We start from the raw sequence: 23936 nt of genomic DNA on the forward strand, positions 1-23936 counted from the left end.
CCAACAGAATCGTTCAACGTAACAGAAGTACAACCCTTCCGCAAATTCCTGCAGATTTAAATGCTGGGCCATCAACAAGTGTCAGTGTGCGAACCATTCAGCGAAACATCATCGATATGCGCTTTTGGAGCCGGAGACCTACTCGTGTATCCTTGATGATTGCACGACGCAAGCAATTACGCCTCGCCTGGACCTGTCAACAGCGTCATTGGACTGTTGATGATTAGAAACATGTTGCCTGGTCGGATGAGTCTTGTTTCGAATTGTATCGAGCTGATGGAAGTGTACGGGTATGGAGACAAGCTCATGAACCCATCGGCAGGCTCAGTAATGGTGTGAGGCGTGTGCAGTTGGAGTAATGTGGGATCCCTCATACGTTTAGGTACGACTCTGACAGGTGACACGTACGTCTGCTCCTGTCTGATCACCTGCATCCATTCATGTTCATTGTGCATTCCGACGGACTTGGGCGATTCCAGTAGGACAATGCGACACCCCACAGGTCCAGAATTGCTACAGAATGGCTCCAGGAACACACTTCTGAGTTTAAACACTTAAGCTGGACGCCGAACTCCCCAGACATGAACATTATTGAGCATATCTGGGATGCCTTGCAATGTATGATTCATGGTGTCAGATCCCTCCAGCACTACTTCAGACCTTGGCCGAGTCCATGCCACGTCGAGTTGCGGCACTTTTGCGTGCTCGTGGGGGCCCTACACGATTTTAGATAGGTGTACTAGTTTCTTTGGCTCTTCAGTGTATATGATGTCAATAGACTGTATTAATATTGTTGTTTAGGATGAAGCGAGGTTTTCAGTAATGTCATGGGCTATGAATCGTGAAATATATTTGTGTTGAGTTAGATACACACCGTAGAACCACCTTGCAAAGATAGTTATTAGTACAGAAATGGAATACGCAAACTATGCTATACTATTGGTAACCGAATAGTAACCTCAGATTAATATGTAAAAAAAAAAGAACTAAACTGATGTTTTTTTGTAAACCCAAGAAAATATTCGTAGCAAAAATTACGATGTTTGTATTAATTTCTTGTTTAACATTGTTATCTTGGTGTGACAACCATTGAGAGAAGTTCGAGTTAATGTCGTGATTTTTGGTTAGCATAAGGACATTATCACAAACCAGAAGGTAAATTTTTGTCGCTCTTATCCTTCTCGGTCGTATAAAGATGTCTGCCACACATGGAAATCGTAGTCTTTAGTTAAAGTTGCGAAGATACGTTTAACGAGCTTATCTGTGGGGTAGCCCATTGTAATGCTGACATCACTGCGCGAACTCGACTACAGATTCTCTCGAGCCCCATTTCAGGAAAACCTTTTGTACGTATTCCCCTTTTCAGAAATAACAAGCCGGCCACCTTCCACCAATGAGATGCTCGGTGCAGTTACTTACCTGCTGTGGCATCGTTCTTAAGGATGCATCCAGTTTAAAGAGAAGGGAGCATTTGTTAAATAGAGAGAGTACAGCCCTGAGAGTCTATAAACAGATAAGATTCAGTTTGAAAATGGGCGTCTTGTACATGTACGAAAAACATTTCAGTGAAATAACAACAGGATTAATTTCAGAACCATGTGTAATCATATCAGCTGTTATTACAAAAGTGGTATTTCAACGTTTCACTCCGTAAAGCATTAAAAGTTTATTTCCTTCGTCACAGAGATCCGAACAAATTGGTTGGTGGTAAAACTGTAGACTGCAGAGCGGTGAAATAACTGTTCTCCTGTAGCTTCTTTATTGTCCTCAATACATTCTGTTCACAATGTTCCATACTTGCAATCTGTTGCAGATATCTGAAGCTGTTGTCAACTGAAACAAGGAAAAAGTGAGAATGACACAGAAAATTTTAAAAAGTTCCCAATTTTTTTCTCACAAGAAACAGTGTTAACAATGAATTAGGAAAAATGATTATCTCTTAATTTACCGCCAACTACTAGACGATTATGGAAAGAATGAAAAATCAGCCCTTATTGTACTACAGCATTTTAATTAATCAGAGACAAATTTACATTTAGTAACGTCTGCAGTTCTCTTGTTGCCGTGTAAAATTTCGCTTCTTTTAACAAAACACGGCAGCTCGCAAAGCATCAGTTCACTAACATGCTAATGCAGAGGCAACTGAGACATAATCCTGTGACAGTGTGTCATTAAACAACAGAAGGCAAAACAAGACAATAACTTTTGTAAGCGCTCATTCTCAGCAGAAAGACAAACGTGTATTTTCGTCACTTCTGCTGTTGCAAACCCACACCAGTTCTCATTCTACCTGCCATAGATGCCACTTTATTACATTATTCAATGGTAAGAAAGCTTCGCATATTAACTCTATCACAAAATAATCTTCTCCTGGGTGCTATAATCTGCCAAACTCGTTTCGATATCTTGAACCTTTTATGAGATACGACACGCGGCAGTGAGTTCACTACATAGAATACACCTTTCTCGTGATTACAGTCAGATACCGATCTCCTCCGAGGTATAAGAAAAAACAATACGTTAGCTGCATTTCATATGCAATACCAAAGAAACTGATACAGGCGTGAGTATTCATTAACAGAGATATGTAAACAGCAGAATACGGCGGTGACGTCGGCAGCGCCTATATAGTTGTTATTAGACCTCTGATGAAGTACGCAGCTCTCGTCTGGTGACATGCAGCTCCTACACGACTGCGCTGCCTGCAGATCATACAGAACAAGGTGCTACGAATCACCAGCAACGCTCTACGCTGCACACGCACCGTGCATCTTCACCATGAATACCGCCTTGATACCCTCAAGGAAGTATTCAAAATACACGCCACATAACTATGCAGGAACTCGAGACACTCGAACAATCCTTTCATCCTCACTCTGGGAAACTACGATCACAACCACAGGTGGAAGCACAAGCGGCCAAAGACACTGCTAGTTAGGGCATAGCCAACTATGGAAAACTAACATACGCAAACAGCGACAAACGTTGGCAGGTCCCTTCATATCAGCAACACTGACTGCTAACTACCAGCTGCTACTAGAGCCGACCAACAGGCCACAGCAGGGACACCGACGAGCTCGCTCACAGACGCACAAACAATCTGCCAACATTCGCTAACACTGTGCTTCCGGTATATGACCTATCGGACGCAAGATCAATAACAAACCTAACTGTTGCAGGTTGCTGACACTGAACGAGGACTCTGTACCAGCACCCAGAGCCAGCCACCGAGCAGCACAAATTCGCAACGTGAAGGTACCGACATGCATGACACCCACTACTAACAAAGCCTATGCTTGTACGACCTATCGCAGGCAGCAAGACAACCGGTACTGCTCTTACCACCCGACCTAACTATCGCAGAGGTTTTTTTCCCTTAGCTCTTGCCTTGGCATTTTTGTCCTCTGCCCTTCAATCCGCTACCCTTCGTTCGATTTTGACCAATCTCAGATGAGCGCGTATTAATGGTTAACCCTAACCAGACGTACGCAAACATCGCAGTACCCACATCCTGCGACACCTCACTTTAGTGAATACTAACCCTTATGCAGAGATGGCAGTAGACCTTTTGTGTTGGCCATCATGCTGGTGTGGCCGTTGAGGGGCTCCACCTCTTAAAAAAAATTAAGAAAAGGCGTAGTTGTTAGATCGGTTACTGCCACTACAATGGCAGGTTATCAAGATTTAAAGGAATTTGAGTGTGATGTTATAGTCGGCGCATGAGCGATGGGACACAGCGTCTCCGAGGTAGCGACGAAGTGGAGACTGTTGATGACTGGAAACATGTTGCCTGGTCGGATGAGTCTTGTTTGAAATTGTATCGAACAAATGGACGAGTACGGGTATGAAGACAACTTCATGAATCCATGGACCCTGCATGTCATCAGCAGGGGACTGTTCAAGTTTTTGGAGACTCAGTAGCGCTGTTGGGCGTATGTTGTTGGAATGATATCGGAAGCCTGATATGTCTAGATACAATTCGGAGAGGTAACACGTACGTAAGCATCCTGTCTGATCACCCGCATCCATTCATGCCCATTGTGCATTCCGACGGACTTGGGAAATTTTAGCAGGACACCCCACAGGTCCAGAATTGCTACAGAGTGGCCCCAGGAACACTCTTCTGAGTTTAAACACTTCCGCTAGTCGCCAGGCTGCCCAGACATGAACATTATTGAGCATATCTGGGATGCCTTGCAACGTGCTGTTCAGAGGAGATTTCCACCCCCTCGTGCTGTTACGGATTTATGGACTGCCCTGCAGGATTCATGGCGTCAATTCCATCCAGCACTAACTTCAGACATTAGTCGAGTTCATGCCACGTCGTGTTGCGGCACTTGTGCTAGCTTGCGGGGGTCCTACACGATATTAGGCAGGTGTACCAGTTTCTTTGGCTCGTCAGTGTAATTTACGCCAAACGTAAAATCATAGCAACTGCTGTTTTTCGTTACAAACTATTCGAGTTTAGTGTGTAACGTTAGTTTATTTCGAAATATCACAGTCACTATGAATGCTAACGAAAAGGTAGGCAGTTCACCATGAAGCCCACGAATGAGGCAAAATGGAAATGGCCGGGAGGCCCCTATTCGGGGAAGTTATTTCATTCGACGCCACATTGGTTGACTTGCGCGCCGCTGATGAGTATGAAATGATGATGAGGACAACACAACACCCAGCTCACGAACGCAGAAAATCTCCAACCCGGCCGAGAATCGAAACGGGCCCGCTTGCATGGAAGGCGAGCATGTCACCACCCAGCTAAGCAGGCAGACACGAACGAAGCTGTAAGGTGCTACAATAATTTTTTTTATCGAATAGTTTGCTTAAAAACTTTTTGATGATGATTCGCAGCTGACGGCGTTTCCCGCCTTACAGCAAGATGGCCCCCGGCCGTGCTGAAGCCAGCGAAGGACGTTTCGCCCGTTGGCGCCTGTCCGCTCGTTGCCGCCGCTTTCGTGCCGCCAGCGTGTGTAGTCCCATTAGGCTGGATAACAAGAGGACATTCTTCATGCTGCTTCAAGTTGCCTCACGCTGGCCATCACTACGAGGGCAGCCTTTCTTTTTGTGCGCACCCTAATACGTTACTTTAGTCAGCGTGCCGGAACGCTGAATGTCACAAGAACCTGGGAGTCAGAAATTTACTCACCGGCCCCACGCTGAGCATGGTAGCCAGTGAGGGAGAACGAGCTGGACAGCAGCTTTTGACACCGTCCACTTTCTAAAACTTTTCTCAGCCCATTCCTTTGATGCTGTCCAAAATGTATAACCATGTATTATGTAACTTTTTTCCTTGTGTTTACCTCAATGAACGGTCTCTAATGTTTCATGATTTGGGAAATTTATTTTAATTTAACCTTATGATCGGATGTCCTTCCTGTTGCCATGGTCGTCAGTTAATCTGAGGGAACGGAGTCGTGTGCACAAACTGACTGTGGATCATGTAAATTTTGTTTCGTGTGTTATCGAATTTTAACAGGTTGTGTATCGTATTTTCTGAGGCAGAGATTGGGGCAAGCTGAACATTTGTATTAAAGTGCGTGGAAAACGACTAAAACTAATGCCAGGTTGGCAAATGTGTAACGATACATCCCATTCCTTGAATGAGACGTATCACTTCCTCAAATACGTATGTCAGAGAAAAGATGTTTATGACTGAAAGTAGTCGATAAGTGGTGAGCACCCTACTGGTGGGAGGTGTTTTAAATCGTAGGTGCTGATACCAGAGCTAACGATCCAGTGACTGTACGGGAGTGGGTGGAAGTCAGACGATCCTACCTGCTCAGGTGGAGATAGGAGTTCCATGGAGCGGACGCTGCTCCGGGCTCCATGAAATCTAAGAACGCGAAATGTCAAAGACAATAAATCTATTCTATTTGTTAATTATCAAGTTGACTATCAGATCTGTTATGTACGTAGTGCAGCCGGCTGGTGTGAGCGAGCTCTTCTAGGCGCTTCAGTCTGGAACCGAGCGACCGCTACGGTCGCATGTTCGAATCCTGCCTCGGGCATGGATGTGTGTGATGTCCTTAGGTTAGTTAGGTTTAAGTAGTTCTAAGTTATAGGGGACTGATGACCACAGATGTTAACTTCCATAGTGTTCAGAGCTATTTGAATCATTTTTGCGTAGTGCAGGAGGCAGTATACCAGTTGGTAGCTGTCTTCATTTATCATGTACTGAGTTTCAGTTTTGACCATAATATAAGAAGCGGAATAGAATCTCACTTCTTATTTATGTGGTGGAGTAAATGAGAACGAGAAGTTAACTTTCAGCAGCTTTATCTGCAGCCTGGAGGAGGCGAAGCCTAAGTTGGAGGAATAAGGCACACAAAAATCAAATGGCTCTGAGCACTATGGGACTTAACAGCTGAGGTCATCAGTCCCCTAGAACTTAGAACTACTTAAACCTAACTAACCTAACGACATCACACACATCCATGCCGGAGGCAGGATTCGAACCTGCGTCCGTAGCGGTCGCTCCGTTCCAAACTGAAGTGCCTAGAACCGCTCGGCCACTCCGGCCGTCTAAGGCACACAGATTGAGGACATACATAGCTGGACCCCGATTAATAACACTTAAAAGCGACCAAGTATTCAGGTAAGCAACATTCATTTATATAAAAGGAGTCTTCAGGTGGCAACTTATTTAAGTGTATGATGCATGAGGTGAAGTATACCAAACCACCACGCAGCCCAACCCAACCTGAAAAATTTCAGATGTACGGAACCAACAGACATTAATCTGCCGGGAGTATTCGATCGAGGTCTGGCTCGTCTCCCAGTCACACAAGCTAGCACACTGTGCCTCTAAGTCTTACGAGCAGTCTCTTCTGTATGTTCAATAAACGCAATACTGTCCGCTAGCTAAAGTTGATGGCAGCCAGGAATCAGTCAATTATGGTCTATACATGAAGACAACAGCAGGGTACAGCAGCAGAAGAAACAAGGTAGCTTCCATAAGCCTGCAGCAGGAGCCATCAGCCAGAGTGTTTCTGCATCCTCAGGAGGAATTTTCATTGTTAAAGTTCCTGGAGTAGTCATTGTCAGGAAGTAGCGACCATGCGGAATTAGTGCCTCTGGAACCAGTCGTTAGAAAGTATAACGTGTGCATTCAAAAAGAAATGTAATTTCTATGTAATCGTGCACACTCGATGCCCAGATTATATTGTACCCTTACATTATGTTCTTCAAAACTTTCTCTAGTCAAGATATGAGTCAGATTCCGGTCTTTTGCATTTCTTCAGGTATTACAGGAACGTCAAACTAATCACATAAGCTCATGGAACAAAATATTAGTCTCCCCTTTAAAAGGCCACAACGGTCGCCTTGGAGCGCCGTAAATGGTGTAAAAATGGTGCCACCGCCGTCGTAAGTCCTGTCACTGAAGTGGTGTGGAAGTCCCTATCGGTTGCGTGGGATCAGCGCAGTACGGTGGGTCGACACAGAATGGCAGAAACGAGCAGCTTTCTTGGTGTATCAAGACTGACTGAAGAGTCTACAAGGAATAGTGTACCACTCGCAGTTACGTAACACGGCGTAAGATGAGTGGTCGTAAACAAAGTAACAGGGACAAAATTAAGTTAGTGACAATCCATATCAAACTCGACAAGAATTGTTGCAGTCAATGAATATAACCGTGCGACTGCTACGGTCGGAGGTTCGAATCCTGCTTCGGGCATGGATGTGTGTGATGTCCTTAGGTTAGTTAGGTTTAAGTAGTTCTAAGTTCTAGGGGACTAATGACCACAGCAATTGAGTCCCATAGTGCTCAGAGCCATTTGAACCATCAATGAATATAGGTCCACCTCCAACGGTTTCCCCAATTGGAGGTACTGTAGGCGAAAAGCCAGAACGCGTTTTGGCATAAATAAAGCTATATGAAAAGTGGCTGCTTCCTTTATTTATTGAAATACTTTTAGTTCACAGCCACGAGCTCGGCCACCATTAACATGGATGAATTTTCAAGTTCACGCCCATTTTAACCCAAGGGCGATGATTTTTCAACAAAACGTAAACGGTTTTGACGCAACATTACGAACATTTATTCCTTCCACGGAAGGAAGATATAGTAAAAGAAATGCTGTATTAAAAATCACCATTCTACTGTAGGTGTCTATTGCCGTTGACGGCTGTGCATCATCAAATACAACCATATCTATCAAGGAGCTTCGTACTAGTTTTATAGGTGTAAACTCAACAGCATCCTGCAAAGATCTGTTTAGGAAACTGGCGACATTAGCTATTTTTTCCCAATATATTTATTCCTTAATTAAATGTGTCATTAGAAATATCTCTTTTTCTCAGACCAACAGCTCAGTTCATAGGTTCAATACTAGAAACAAGAAGAATCTTCACAAAGATTTAAAGTCACTTACTTTGATCCAAGAAGATGTCCATTATTCAGGAACAAACATTTTCAGTAACTTGGAGGCAGCCATAAAACGTTCTACTACAAGTAAAGTTCAGTTTAAGAGCATCCTAAAGGCTTTATTGGTGGCCAACTACTACTCCATTGATGAATTTCTTAGTAGAATGAACTGATGTGTGCGTGTGTGTGTGTTTGTGTGTGTGTGTGTATTTCTAACAATATGTAATAATCTGAGTATTAGCACAACTGGACTTCTGTACCAATTCAGTTCAGTAATGCGACCATTGTAAATAACTAATGTAACACTGATTTTTCTATTTAGCTTTTATTACCACATAAATGAAAATATTTTAAAACTTTGTACTTATTCCACATCCAGTCTTTGTATTTGGGATATGTGTAAGGGAAATTAGGACATCTGTTTTTCATTGTAAGTATTTATTGTGTGCTCCTGTTTTCCTGACATGTGCTACATCCGGGAGGATCTTCTACCTATGGATCAATTGGAACGAAAAGTACACCTAAACGTAATCTAATTTCATCTTATTGTCATGTTGTTACATTGCTTATAACATCACGCAGTATTAGATAGCCATGTAGAAAACGTGTTTATTGCATATCAACTTCGACCATGCTCCCCCGAAGGACATGCTTCTTATCTGTTGCGAAAATATATCAACAATCGTAAAACATTTTGTCAGTCTGATATAGGTTTGTGTTTCGAACTACCGGACGAAATGTTGCAAGAACTGGAGTGAACCACTTTGTAAATTGCATACATTCATCTCAGCTGTAAAAATGAACTAGCAATTCAAAACCATTCCTGTAGTTATGCCCTGTCATGATGTTAGTTCTGCAGTCCAAAAGCTGTAAAAATCTGATTGCTGACTTCCCAGCTATCGCAGCTACTACCAGCTACATTTTTGTTGGTTCGTAATCAGTAAACTTTTCTAGCTACTTGCAGGCCAGCCATTGCCTCGCAATATGAGCAACACCGTTAGTGAGAATGTATATAAGCTTTGTTTAGACGCACATAAGCAGCATTACATAATGTTTAACTGATACGTAAGAAGGGCTACAAATCAGGGCTTTTACCCTTCGATATCATTCTTGTCCAGTCCAAGGCCAGATCGTTCAATCATCCAGAAGCAATATTTTAGCAGTCTGTCTGGAGCCATCTGTATACTAATACAAGAGTAACTAGCTCATACTGTGAACGACAGCCCTTTTATAAGCCGACAAAAATATCTGTTGGTAATACTCCATAGTCGCATTAACATTTTTATTGTGACTGATAGTGTTATATACCGGCCAGAATAAATTCCAGACGTAATGCGACAAATATTTGTTTCAATAGTTATAATCCGTTTTATCTGATCTCGAAGTTCCATTAGATTTCAGCAGGGAACTGCAGTTTTAGTCTGTAGACATAAATACTAATTTCAGTACTACACCGCTCGTTTATCAAGATGCAAAATTGTGTTTTTGTCTCCTTAATGAAGTTTCCATTTCGACGGATCAATGCCAATTTTATGCTTATTATCGGTGTTTTATATGCATCAAGTGGTAAAAATTCCAAATTTTATTTGCATATTGCAGAACTATTTCCAGTACAATTTTCCTGTAATGAGGTTTTATAATTAGCTAAAAAAATCAAATAACGTAATGACCGAAGGAAACAAGATCATTTTATGGAAACCTAAAAAAACGTTGCTAAGGAAAATGCATTTTTTTCTATTGTAGCGCAATACAGTAGAGAGACACTGACAGACTGGAATTTCGACATAAGCCGTGAGGCAAACCAGAATGGCTTGAGTTGGAAAGCTCCTTTCCAGAAAACGAAGTTCCAGATTTGAGTCCCGTGCCTGGGATAGGTGATATGACTCCTCATTTGCTTGTTGCTTAGTTCTAGCGATTGTCAAGCCCAAACCTAATTCATTTCTGTATTTCCAACAGACATGATAAAATTTTGATTGTCGTTCTCTCCATAGCAATGGTTCCAATTATCATGTCTAATCATATAATAACCATATCCCATCATCTTACTGGAGGCCCTCAGGGACAGTATTTCAGCTTCTGATACTCCGGCCTTTAAGCTTGTAGCCACCTTTAAGGCGGTTCAGTGACTGAATTATGAGTATCCAAGCGTGCCCGTGTATAAGACAACACACTGTTTTTTTACCGATTCTATCTGATTATAGAGGCATCATTCCTTGAAAGGGTAGTAGGGCACTTACCAACGCGGGGATTTGTGAACCCGGACATTTGAGTTTTACCTGTTCCGAAGAGTTGGGTACACTTGCCCACTTCTCTTCCCACCCCTCCTCGCAACCCAATCAGGCTCCAAGGCCTTCTGCTCATTACAGTGGTTATGTGAGTATTGGGACAACCTGGGTAACTGTCCACTGTGCATTGGTGCCAGATGTATCCAAGATGGCAGAGATGACATCATCCAAGATGGTGTCGTGTAGACTTGGCAACAGCGCATGACGTATTCCAAGATGGCGCCCATTACATCATTCGAGATGGCGGAAAGTTTGAATTTTGGCGGGAAAGTGCCATTGCCCCATCCCCCAGAAAAATGGTGGGATGTTCAGATTCCAACAGGTTAATGCACCACACCTCTGTTATCTCTACTAAGCAAAGAAAATGGCGAGAAGATAGATCACTTGGCCTACCACTAAGTCACCCGATCGCCACTTCCTCCTACGAACTGGCATCAAGTTTGAATTTTTGCGATAAACAGAGGTCACTTGGGCTTTCGCTACAAACCTAAGAAAATTGCGTGAACATAGATCACTTGTACTAACGTAAGTCCTTTGACTACCACCTCCTCCCATGAAATGGCGCCAAGTTTGAATTCCAACTGAATGATGCATCACACCGCTGTCATCTCTACTAAACAAAGAAAATCACAGGAAAATAGCTCACTTGGCTTACCTCTATTAATCCGACCGTCACCTCTTCCTAAGAACTGGCACCAGCTTATAATTTTGGCGGTAAAGAAAATTCAATTCCCATATATCTACTAAGCTAAGAAAATGGCGTGAAAGAAAAGACACTTGTACTAACCTCAGTCGGCAGACCGCCACCTCCTCGTAAGGATTCGTTGGAAAAGGACTTGGACATAAATCTTTATTTAAACAATTCCATGCAGGTGTGTTCACAAGGTCAGGACTCCAGTTCGCCACTACCAGAGGGTGCTCTCATCAGTGTCATAATCTAAGATGGCGACAACAAGTGTATTCATCAAGAGCTCCAGACTCCAACTGACTTAGTACACATCGCCACCGCCAAAGGGCGCTATCGTGACGTCAGGTGATGACGTAAGTACCATTATTCAAGATGGCAGCATACAATGTGTTCACCACGAGGCCTAGTACATATTGACACCACCAGAGTGTGTTACTGTGGACTTGGAATGAATTTTCGTGAATGCCACACCCACTTGGAAGGAAATACTTAAACTCTCCACCACGATCCTCAAACGACCGCCATGTCCCCTTACTGCCCCATGTTGGCACGCTAACGTGTACTAACGTGCACTAACGAGCATTAACAGAGGGTACTGTAATCCCCCCCCCCCCCCCCCCTATGACCTAATTCCAGAAGGTGGTCTGTAGGAGTCAGGCTGCGCTTGGCTGCTGGGGAGAGTAAGGAAGGGGTGCACTCTATTTGTTTTCGAAAATGTTATTTACCTACGGAATATATTTATCACACTGATACAAAACACATTCTTGGGGTCACACCACACAGCCCACAGATCTGTAGACTACTCCTAAATAACGCTCTCCACAGACGCAAACAACTCCTAATTTACCCAAATAATTTAAGTACAGACATTCAGACTCCTCCTAAATAATGCAGCACAGTGATGTGTAGACACCTTCAGTACTCATAAACTGCCCAAATAAGGCATAGCACAGCCTACAGACCTGCTCGCAAAATAATGCAACAGACAGGCAACCGACGCACGCAGACACTGCCCCCTATCCACTAGAGTGCATAGGAGGCTACCGAAAGGCCCGCCAAGTGACGCAGCCGTCAGCTGTCAAACCACACCCAGCTGCCCACAGGCATGATGCGCATACATCCCTTTTCTTACTTGAGACTAGAGAAATTCCAATACAAATATGTGTTCATCTAGACGCCGATGATGACGCGATCGGACAGGAGCGAAGACTTACACACAGAGCGCAGACACTGCAAGCTGTGCCACACGCGCCTGCGGTCGATGCAGCTGACAGGTGAAACAGGTGAAAGTTGCGTCTATACAGTTTCCCTTATACCGACGTCACAAAACTCCAAGGCGCGGTCCCCATACTCAAGACACCTCAGGCCAGCATTGTCTTTACCGCGGATGGCAGAATAGTACAGGCTGCTTCCATCTAACGGAACATACGTGACGTGCTCAACTGTGCGTACCTGCCCCAACATGGCTCACGCCGCTTCTCCCAGCGAAACGTCTGCGTGGCGGCACGCCGTCTAACAACGTTCCCAATGGTATTCGTACATCACATGCCTTTGTAAAAAAAAAAAAAAAAAAAAAAAAAAAAAAAAAAAAAAAAAAAAACAATTCGACCTCTCGGGAATTGTATAGTGTCCCAGAAATAGTTAATGCTCGCTTTCTAGGTATCTCAGCTTGTATGCACGGAAATTCCTACTCTAACAGAACCTGTTTACGAAAATAACATCTAATGCACTCATCTCAGCGCTCCTAACATCTTACCTTGAAACGTTCCCTTTGAACAATTCTACAAGACTGTGATTAAACTGACACACAATATTTTTAGCGCAACGCAATCTGACTTTCAGCAATCCCTACAAAAGAATGGCCCTGACTAACATTAACCTATATCTTTCACAAATCACTTACCTCACCAAAAATCTTCGTTACTCGAACAACTGCAATACAGCGAGCGCCACTACTGCCAGCTAAATAAAAGATTCAAACTACTGAAGTCACTAACTACTTATAGGGACAGTTAGCAAATGAAAGATTTTGATAAAGAACAAACAATGTATTTACCTTAATAGTCATAATATATATAGCAGTTCATGACATCCAGTCTTACAAATTACAAAACTCCGCCATCTCTCTCCCCACGTCCACCACTGCTGGCGGCTCACCTCCAACTGCGCAACGCTACGCGCCGTTAACATCCAACTGCCCAACACTACAATGGCGAGTATTACAACAATGCCAACCAGCCACTGACTGCACACAGCACAGCCAGTGATTTTTCATACAGAGTGCTATGTGGCGTTACCAATAAAACAACCTAAACAGCCTACTTACAACATCAAATGGCTCTGAGCACCCCTAGAACTTAGCACTACTTAAATCTAACTAATCTAAGGACATGACACACATCCATGCCCGAGGCAGGATTCGAATCTGCAGACCATAGCTGTCGCGCAGTTACAGACTGTAGCGTCTAGAACCGCTCGGCCACATCGGCCGGCTAACGTCTTACCTTTGCAGACTTCACCATATGCAGACGTCCCCTCCACTGTGTACAGACTCCTATATCCTAGCACAGACGATGTCAATGAGTCGAGCATTCCGATTTGCTCTAACGGAATTTACACGCCAAATTACTTATGCCGCCGGTATCAAAGCACCATCCACCTATTCTTTCTGGGGGTTTCAGCGGTTATTTTAGAAAGATCGCTAAATCGCATTGACAATTAAACCCACAAAATTGTCTCCATATTATCAAATACATACCAGACTCACAAGAACATTGCAAGCCAGGAAGACATTTATCACTGTAACTACAATTAATTATTACGATTGGTGCTACATTCTGACACCAATCAATGTACAGCTAATGTCTCCTAATGTCGACTGTGCTTTAGTATCTATAGCACATCTAATTTTCCGAGTAAAAACTCTCTCTCATACGCTCGTCGTCATCGATGTGCAGAATCTATACGTCCCTCACTATAGGACACACAGTCATCCTCTCTAGTCAAGCCATAATATAAACCATAGTAACTTTACAATGCAATATATACACATTTTACACAATGTAAGCCACAGTAACTTTACAGTACAATATATACACAAACAGTGCAGTTATCTTTTATATTTGTACAGCACCCGAAAAAATTATTGTATGCCTACACTCACACCGAATAGCAACCTTTAACGGCAATTCGTTTGCAAAAGTTGTAAACTTTAAGTTCTATACCGAAATACTGCAAGATGGTGCAGCAGCAGAACTGGAAGCTTACACCCAGGAGAATGTGAAGTGTTATAATGGCAGTGTTATGCAGGAAATAAGAGGAAAAATAAAAGTCCCTGAATGTTCTCTGTTAGAAGAACTGCCAGAGAACAAACAGAACTAATTATTAAAGACATAAAAGAGGTAGTTTACAGAAAACAAACCTTTTCTGAATTTGTCAAATTACTAGCTGGAGAAGGAAATCGATGATTCAGATGTGGATTTAAGTTATAAGTTAAAAATTAAATTGGACATTATTACAGTTACACCTACCAAAAAGAAGGAAAGATTTGTTTTCTGTATGTAAATGTATATGCAAAAGTTGATAAAGATTTGGTACTACAATATTTGCTTTTCTTATTCGCTAATCTCGCAAAATTCTTGAGACATCGCCTATATACGATGATCCATGGACATGTATTTCTGTTGTGGAAAGTGGACAGCCGGTTGACCTTGAAAAGTAGTTGAAACTAGGTAGTTGAAAGTATAGTGACCCCTTTTCATAACTATATGAGAGTAACATGCAGCAGTTGTTGAGATGGGGCTTTTTTCTTTAACATCTGGTCGATCACGTCTCTATTTCTATGACAAGGTGGTGTGACTCGCAAGAAGAACGTAAAGGACATACACACAAATCGTTGATTTTCGGTCAGTATTATTTCGTATCATAGGCAATGATTTACTAACGAAATATTATACTTAGTAGTAGCGGTTTCTGCTTGATATGTACGTATTTGAGCATCAGGTTTATAAAGTGAGTGTGTGTGTGTGTGTGTGTGTGTGTGTGTGTGTGTGTGTGGAAAGGAGGTGACTATGCCCAGTTGTAGGGAAGGTATGGATTTGACTTGGAGTACTGTTGATAGCAAAGGGAAGTGTATGTCCAGTCGTAAGGAAGGTACAGACATTCCATTTCCAGAACCACAGCCTTCAGTTGGGTGTATTTCCGATAGTTCGCTCATTGCCGAATGACGTTCAATTGAGATCGCGATCATAAGATGGGCTGATTTCGTTATCAAGTGGAAATTTGACAAGATTGTGTATGGAGGTGCGTTTGCGTTGGACTGTTATTCGCTCCCATGTAAATTGTTCGGTTGAGTGCTTCTGCACATTTCGCGTCTTTATTTACCTGAGAGAAGATCGATTGTGGTGTGTGCATCTGGCATGTGGAAGATACGTATCACTGTTCTCTAGACATGGGAAAGACCTTAGTTGGATTGTAAATTATATGTATGATTTGGAGTATGTAAGATCAGCGAGATTGGTATTCGAAGGTGGAAATATGATTTTTCATGTGTTTATTTCTATTTCGTCAGTGGTCTAGAACACTCTCCAAATAGCTAAAGTTTCGTGTTTGTAGAGAAATTTTTTGCAGTCTATATCTCGGGAAATATGTTGCGTGAACAAAGAACATGGAATCTGCTCAATACTAACGCTGATTGCTCTAATTATCGTAAGCTGGTAACTGCTTCATGGTACAGGAAGAAAATTATTGCACAAGTAATGGAAGATAAATAATTTGTGACTTTTACCCTATGTCTAAAAGCCAGAATGCACATACATTAATTAGAAGTCTTCATCGTTACCAAAAGGTGAGTAGATTCGAAGTTGTGCACGTGAGCGAATGCTTTGAGAACTCCGTATAGCCGGCCGGGGTGGCCGAACGGTTCTAGTCGCTACAGTCTAGAACCGCGCGACCGCTACAGTCGTAGGTTAGAATCCTGCCTCGGGCATCGATGTGTGTGATGTCCTTAGGTTAGTTGGATGTAAGTAGTTCTAAGTTCTAGGGGACTGATGACCTCAGATGCTAAGTCCTATAGTGCTCAGAGCCAACCTCCGTATAAATTGTTCTCCTGAAGGAATTTATGTGCATACCGTCAAGACTCGGCTACGATTTAACTCTTCCAGGCATATACCCTCTTGTAGCAACAGATCCTCTCTATATGAGTTGCATACCCTTCAGCTCAACTCCAACCCTTCTCATTTCAGGAAGCAATTCCTTTCCTCAGTTAAATTCCTTAGAAATTATCTTGCTACACATAATCTTTCTTCGTCCACGGTAAGATCCATCAACCCACTTAGCCCTCTGGCTTGTCACAAGATTGCTTCCTCTCCGTACCAAACATCATTAACATAAAAAACAACCACGTGAAGATAATATGTTTCATATTTCTTTTCATCACTTAAAGTTTTATTAGTTCGTTCATTTTAGGATTTGGCCACAGACGTAATAAGTGGCTGTGGATCATATTATTTTAAGTAATACAGCAGCCAGACACACTTTTGTGTATTTTTATTTATGGCAGTACGCGTTTAGGACTTTCACTCTTCTTAAATTGACGTAATACAAATTTTAATCTTCAATTACCACAACGTTAAAAATATAGACTGCAATTTGAATATTGCAGCTGCCCTGTGCAAATAACAATTTTATTTAACTACTACGTATCGCGAATTGTTTGTTTACAACACATTATCCATTAGATGCATTTACTTTTTATTCTACTTGTTGCATCCATTTTCAACATTTATAATCGTGCCACAAACACTTTTTCTTTGCAGCGTTGCACAAAAACAGCGCAGTATCCGCCATTTGCCGGCTGACATGTTTGTTAACATCCAAAAATATGTCAAAGTAGTTTTTGTCTACAGTTTCTTAATCCTGTGGCACCTAGCGTCCACTACAGTGGACAACTGTTAACGTTCGTTTCTTTGGCGTTTTCAATCAGCTCTGAGGCTGAAAATGCACTTCACTGAGAACTCCCTACCGATGTTGTGGTCTGCATGCATTTGTGGCTTCACGACTGATTGTAAACGTCAGAAAAGTGACCATAACAAGCTGTCCACTGCAGTGTAAATCATGCATCTTAGGATTAAATATTTTCAGTTTAATTAAGCTTCTGTTGTTGTTGTAGTGGTCTTGAGTCCAGAGACTGGTTTGATGCAGCTCTCCATGCTACTCTATCCTGTGCAAGCTTCTTCATCTCCCAATACCTACAGCAACCTACAGCCTTCTGAATCTGTTTAGTATATTCCTCTTGGTCTCCCTCTACGATTTTCACCCTCTGCGCTGCCCTCCAATACTAAATTGATGATCCCTTGAGTCAGAATATGTCCTACCAACCGATCCCTTCTTCTAGTCAAGTTGTGCCACAAATTTCTCTACTCCCCAATTCTATTCAATACCTCCTCATTAGTTATGTGATCTTCCCATCTAATCTTCAGCATCCTTCTGTAGCACCACATTTCGAAAGCTTCTATTCTCTTTTTTCTAAACTATTTATTATCCACGTTTCACTTCTATACATAGCTACACTCCATACAAATACATTCATAAAAGACTTCCTAACACCTAAATCTATACTCGATGTTAACAAATTTCTCTTCTTCAGAAACGCCTTCCTTGCCATTGCCAGCCTACATCTTCTGTATGACTAAGAAACTGAGTAATAAAATGAATTGTACAACAAAGAAACTGAAGAGCTGAGATTACTTGGCGACCAGCATATTCCTGATAGGCAGTTTCAGTTTTAATCATAAAAAGCTTAAATTATATTTAATATAGTTAATGTATACATACAACTGTCCTCAGCAGTACTTACAGATAGCGCAAAATACTGATGCTGAGTTATTGTATGTAGAGACACAGTAGCTAAGGTCATCAGTCTCCTATCCACCCCCCGCCCCTCCCCCCTGGTCAGAAGCAGTGAACCCATGCTGTCAGCGTATAAAGTCCATTCCGTGTGTAAGTGTGAGGAAGTGAAATAAATGTCAACGTAGAGTGTATCTGAGGAGGAACATGAAATGTGGGAAATCGTCTAAAAACATCTAGGAAGGCAGGTAAATCGACGCCTAATCGTTCAAGCGTCCAGCGGATTCGATCTGGGGCCGACATACCTCTCCGTCGCGGGAACGGTCGCGTTACCACATAGGGTTACCCTAGCGGGTAACCGCAAACAAAGCAAAACTGTGACCATAGACACAATTTTTCGATCCAAACAAACATGTCAGTCGACAACACGGTGGACACTGCGCTGTTTTTGTGCAACATTGTGAAAGTGTGGCACGATTATAAATGCCGATTTGGAGGAACAACAAGCAGAACACATAATAAGTACCTCTAACGAGTGACATACTGCAAACATAGAACTCGCGAAATGTAGTAGCTGAATGAAACTGTTATTTTGCGCAGGGCAGTTGCAGCATCCAAACTGCAGTAGATGTTTTTAACGATGTACTACCTTAAGATTTAAAAACATATTACGCAAATTTCAGATGGGCGAAATCCCTAAACGTCTACTGCCATAAATAAAAAATTGTCGAGCTGCGGGTAGATAGTTCATCCATCGCGAGAATCGAGACTATCGCTTTGTGTGTCAGAGACATTGATACTGGCAAGATACCAGTCCCGTGAAGTCCAAGACTTTCGAGAATGTTTTAACTTTAAGTTTGACGTCAGATAACAAAGGAATTCTTTTTGTGATATAATTTTAAACTTGCAATTTTTCATTTATTTGCACTGTGAAGCCTTTGTTCTTGCCAATGTCACTACTGTAGGCCAACGGGAAATACCCTATAGGTTTTGATGAGTGACATAAATGACTGTGTCTTTTGATTACATTGACTTAGAAGCTTATATTTATTAGACTGCGAAGGAAAAAAATGGCTCTAAGCACTATGGGACTTAACATCTGAGGTCATCAGTCCCTTAGACTTAGCACTACTTAAACCTAACTAACCTAAGGACATCACACACATCCATGCCCGAGGCAGGATTCGAACCTGCGACCGCAGCAGCAGCGCGGTTCCGGACTAAAGCGCTTAGAACCGCTCGGCCACAGTGGCCGGCCCGCCAAGGAACCATAAGACTTAGAATGTGACATAAACTTCGACTTGGGATGTGTACCCTTTCCTGAGAAGGTCTGTTAACAATAAATTTCGACTTGAGATGTCACGTGTGTGACTTCTGCAAGGAAAATTATTTAGAGTAAGGAATTTAATAGGTGAAAATGGTATATTTCATGTATTGTTCTATTGTGTTATTACGTTTTCTAGTATTTTCATTGACAATGAATTGTTAGATCTTCCATTATTTGTTTTAACTTTAACCAATTAGAAACGAATGGAGTATTGCATATTTGCACCCCATAATCTGGAGTGCCAAAAATGTCAAACTTTATATTAAGCCGAATTTCACAATGTTCTTAATGTAGTATGTATTGAAAACATAGGAAGCATTAAAATATATCCCCATATATGTATTGCACATGTTTTGTTTGCTTAATGTGAGAAACTGAGAAATTTATGAACAAAAAAAGGAAATGGTATTCCGTATTTATACCACTTGCTCTATTCATTTCTACTTGACGCGTCTACCCTTTTCTTAGGAAGATAGTACACTACCGGCCATTAAAATTGCTACACCAAGAAGAAATGCAGATGATACACAGGTATTCATTGGACTAATATATTACACTAGAAACGACATGTGATTACATTTTCGCGCAATTTGGGTGCATAGATCCTGAGAAATCAAAACCTACAATAACCACCTCTGGCCGTAATACCGGCCTTCATACGCCTGGGCATTGAGTCAAACAGAGCTTGGATGGCGTGTACAGGTACAGCTGCCCATTCAGCTTCAACACGATACCACAGTTCATCAAGAGTAGTGACCGGCGTATTGTGACGAGCCAGTTGCTCGGCCACCATTCACCAGACGTTTTCAACTGGTGAGAGATCTGGAGAATGTGCTGGCCAGGCAGCAGTCGAACATTTTCTGTATCCACAAAGGCCCGTGCAGGACCTGCAACATGCGGTGGTGCATTATCCTGCTGAAACGTAGGGATTCGAAGGGATCGAATGAAGGGTAGAGCCACGGGTCGTAACACGTCTGAAATGTAACGTCCACTGTTCAAAGTGCCGTCATTGCGAACAAGAGGTGACCGAGACGTGTAACCAATGGCACCCCATACCATCACGCCGGGTGATACGCAAGTTTGGCGATGACGAATACACGCTTCCAATGTGCGTTCACCGTGATGTCGCCAAACACGGATGCGACCATCATGATGCTGTAAAAAAAACCTGGATTCATCCGAAAAAATGACGTTTTGCCACTCGTGCACCCAGGTTCGGCGTTGAGTACACCATCGCAGGCACTCATGTCTGTGATTGCAGCGTGAAGGGTAACCACAGCCATGGTCTCCGAGCTGATAGTCCATGCTGCTGCAAACGTCGTCGAACTGTTCGTGCAGATGGTTGTTGTCTTGCAAACGTCCCCATCTGTTGACTCAGGAATCGAGACGTGGCAGCACTATCCGTTACAGCCATGCGGATAAGATGCCTATCATCTCGACTGCTAGCGATACGAGGCCGTTGGGATCCAGCACGGCGTTCCGTATTACCCTCCTGAACCCACCGATTCCATATTCCGCTAACAGTCATTGGATCTCGACCAACGCGAGCAGCAATGTCGCGATACGATAAACCGCAATCGCGATAGGCTACAATCCGACCTTGATCAAAGTCGGAAACGTGATGGTATGCATTTCTCCTCCTTACACGAGGCATCACAACAAAGTTTCACAAGGCAACGCCGGTCAACCGCTGTTTGTGTATGCGAAATCGCTTGGAAACTTTCCTCATGTCAGCACGTGGTAGGTGTCGCCGCAGGTGCCAACCTTGTGTGAATGCTCGGAAAAGCTAATCATTTACATATGACAGAATGTTCTTCCTGTCGGTTAAATTTCGCGTCTGTAGCACGTCATCTTCGTGGTGTAGCAATTTCAATGGCCAGCAGTGTATTTTAACAGACTCACAGATAGACAGAGAGACTGACTCACAAAAAAGTGATCATATAAAGATAACTGTTTTACCGATTGATCTATAAAATCAGAAAAAAACATAACAATTGGCTGGTTGCTGCATTCCTTAAAATAATTTAATTTTTTTAAAAAACTCTAATTTATTAAATCTGTGTTCGTGAAGAATAGGCAGCCAGCTGTTGCCAGCCTATGCAATGTCTGAGGGGACGATACAGCAAAGAAAGAAAGCACGTGTGCCTGGGCTCACTACCTTCTTCTAGAGGAGGTGTGAGGTGTGTGAGTGTGTGACTGTACTGTAGTGTATTGTACTGAAATGCAGGAGGATCTGCAACGAGCCGGCCGGTGTGGCCTTGCTGTTCTAGGCGCTTCAGTCTGGAACCGCGTGACCGCTACGGTCGCAGGTTCCAATCCTGCCTCGGGCATGGATGTGTGTGATGTCCTTAGGTTAGTTAGGTTTAAGTAGTTCTAAGTGCTAGGGGACTGATTACCACAGATGTTAAGTCCCATAGTGCTCAGAGCCATTTGAACCATTTGATCTGCAACGATTGTAGCATGGTGGACGGAATGGCAATTAAATCTCAATGTAGACAAGTGTAATGTGATGCGAATACATAGAAAGAAAGATCCTTTATCATTTAGCTACAATATAGCAGGTCAGCTACTGGAAGCAGCTAATTTCATAAATCATCTGGGAGGGCATTAGGAGTGATTTAAAATGGAATGATCATATAAAATTAATCGTCGGTAAACCAGATGCCAGACTGAGATTCATTGGAAGAATGCTATGGAAATGCAATCCGAAAACAAAGGAAGTAGGTTACAGTACACTTGTTCGCCCACTGTTTGAATACTGCTCACCAGTGTCGTATCCGTACCAGATGGGGTTGATAGAAGAGATAGAGAAGATCCAACGGAGAGCAGCGCGCTTCGTTACAGAATCATTTAGTAGGAGAGACGCTCAGTAGCTCGGTACGGGCTTTTGTTGAAGTTTCGAGAACAAACCTTTATCGAGGAATCAAGCAGTATATACCTTCCTCCTACGTATATCTCGCGAAGAGACCTTGAGGATAAAATCAGAGAGATTAGAACCCACACAGAGACATACCGATAATTTTTCTTCCCTCGAAAAATACGAGACTGGAAAAGAAGGGAGAACCGATAGAGGCACTCAAGGTACCGTCCGCCACACACCGTCAGGTGGCTTGCGGAGTATGGATGTAGATGTAGATGTAGATGTAGATGTGTTTGTGTGTGTTACCTGGAGGCTCTCTTCCACACGGAGCGGCACGACTTGTCGTGTGCTACCTTGGTGCCATCTGGGCACAGCGTAGGGATGTCCGGCGAGTTGATGAACGAGCGGAAGGCGATGGGTACCGGCGGCATGGCCGCCAACTGCGGGTCGCCACTCCTCTGCTCGGACGGTCGAACGACTCCGCGCGTCAGCCCTGGGTCCTCTCCAGCCAGCCTGCCATTTTCGGCTTTGCCCTGCACTCTCTTCACTTCCTGCATCAGTAGCTGTAGAAACTGAGAGCTCAAATCAGCAGTTCGTTGTGGCGCGAGCCTCTGAAAGTCCTCACTAGTCACGACCTGCGGTGCCATCCACCAAGGCCTCGGCTCACCCAGGGCAGTCGCAGCCTCGTCACCTCGGTCCTTCCGGAAGACGGCGACGTGGTCCGGCAGCGAGGACTCCTCTCGACGGTGGGCCGACGGGATGGGGAGGGAGAGCCGCGTCGGCGCCTGTTGCTGGTCCTCTCTGTAAACCAGCAGCCCACTCTGCTGGTCGCCCCACGCCGGCGCGGACACGAGAGAGCCGGCAGCTGCAGCCACAGCCACCAGCAGGGCCAGCAACCTGATCAGCGCCATGGCCGGAACTGCGGCTAAGGCTCCGGATACAGCACGCCGCGGAAGTCTCCTGCGGTTCCAGGTCACGAAACACAGCTGTATCTAAATTTTTTCCGCCCGTTTAGTGTTTTATCACTTCGAAAACGTTTCATAAGGGGGTTATTCCTAACCACAGTAAAACCTGGAGTCTGTGCGAGAATGAAGGTATCAGATACATAGGTATCCCAAAATAAATGAAAATACAAAACGCTATAACCAATCACATTCGTTCTATTACACTTTAAACTATGCGTTTCGGAGGACTCATGTGGATTTACGTTAATTAACTAGGTACATTTGCCAGAGCACTAAAGGAACTGAGTCGAAACAAGGCCCCCGGAGTAGTCAATATTTCATTAGAACTACTGACAGCCTTGGGAGAGCCAGTCCTGACAAAACACTAGCATCTGGTGAGCAAGATGTGTGAGACAGGCGAAATACCCTCAGACTTCAAGAAAAATGTTATAATTCCAATCCCAAAGAAAGCAGGTGTTGACAGATGTGAAAATTACCGAACTATCAGTTTAATAAGTGACAGCTATAAAATACTAAAGTGAATTTTTTACAGACGAATGGAAAAACTGGTAGAAGCCGACCTTGGGGAAGATCAGACTGGATTCCGTAGAAATGTTGGAA

The 23936-nt window shown here is 43.2% G+C and overlaps 1 protein-coding gene across 1 annotated transcript; it reads right to left on the bottom strand.

Moving 5' to 3' along the window:
- Positions 1 to 1582: 1582 nt before the first annotated feature.
- Positions 1583 to 23300, bottom strand: LOC126323150 (uncharacterized). The gene is made up of 2 exons (XM_049994699.1): positions 22678 to 23300; positions 1583 to 1833 (listed from the first exon to the last, which is right to left on the bottom strand). The coding sequence occupies exons 1-2, from the start codon at positions 23280 to 23282 to the stop codon at positions 1830 to 1832; spliced, it is 609 nt and encodes a 202-aa protein (XP_049850656.1). The 5' UTR covers positions 23283 to 23300; the 3' UTR covers positions 1583 to 1829.
- Positions 23301 to 23936: the final 636 nt, after the last annotated feature.

This window comes from Schistocerca gregaria, chromosome 1, assembly GCF_023897955.1.
Source record: "Schistocerca gregaria isolate iqSchGreg1 chromosome 1, iqSchGreg1.2, whole genome shotgun sequence".
In the NCBI taxonomy this organism is placed as follows: Eukaryota; Metazoa; Arthropoda; class Insecta; order Orthoptera; family Acrididae; genus Schistocerca; species Schistocerca gregaria.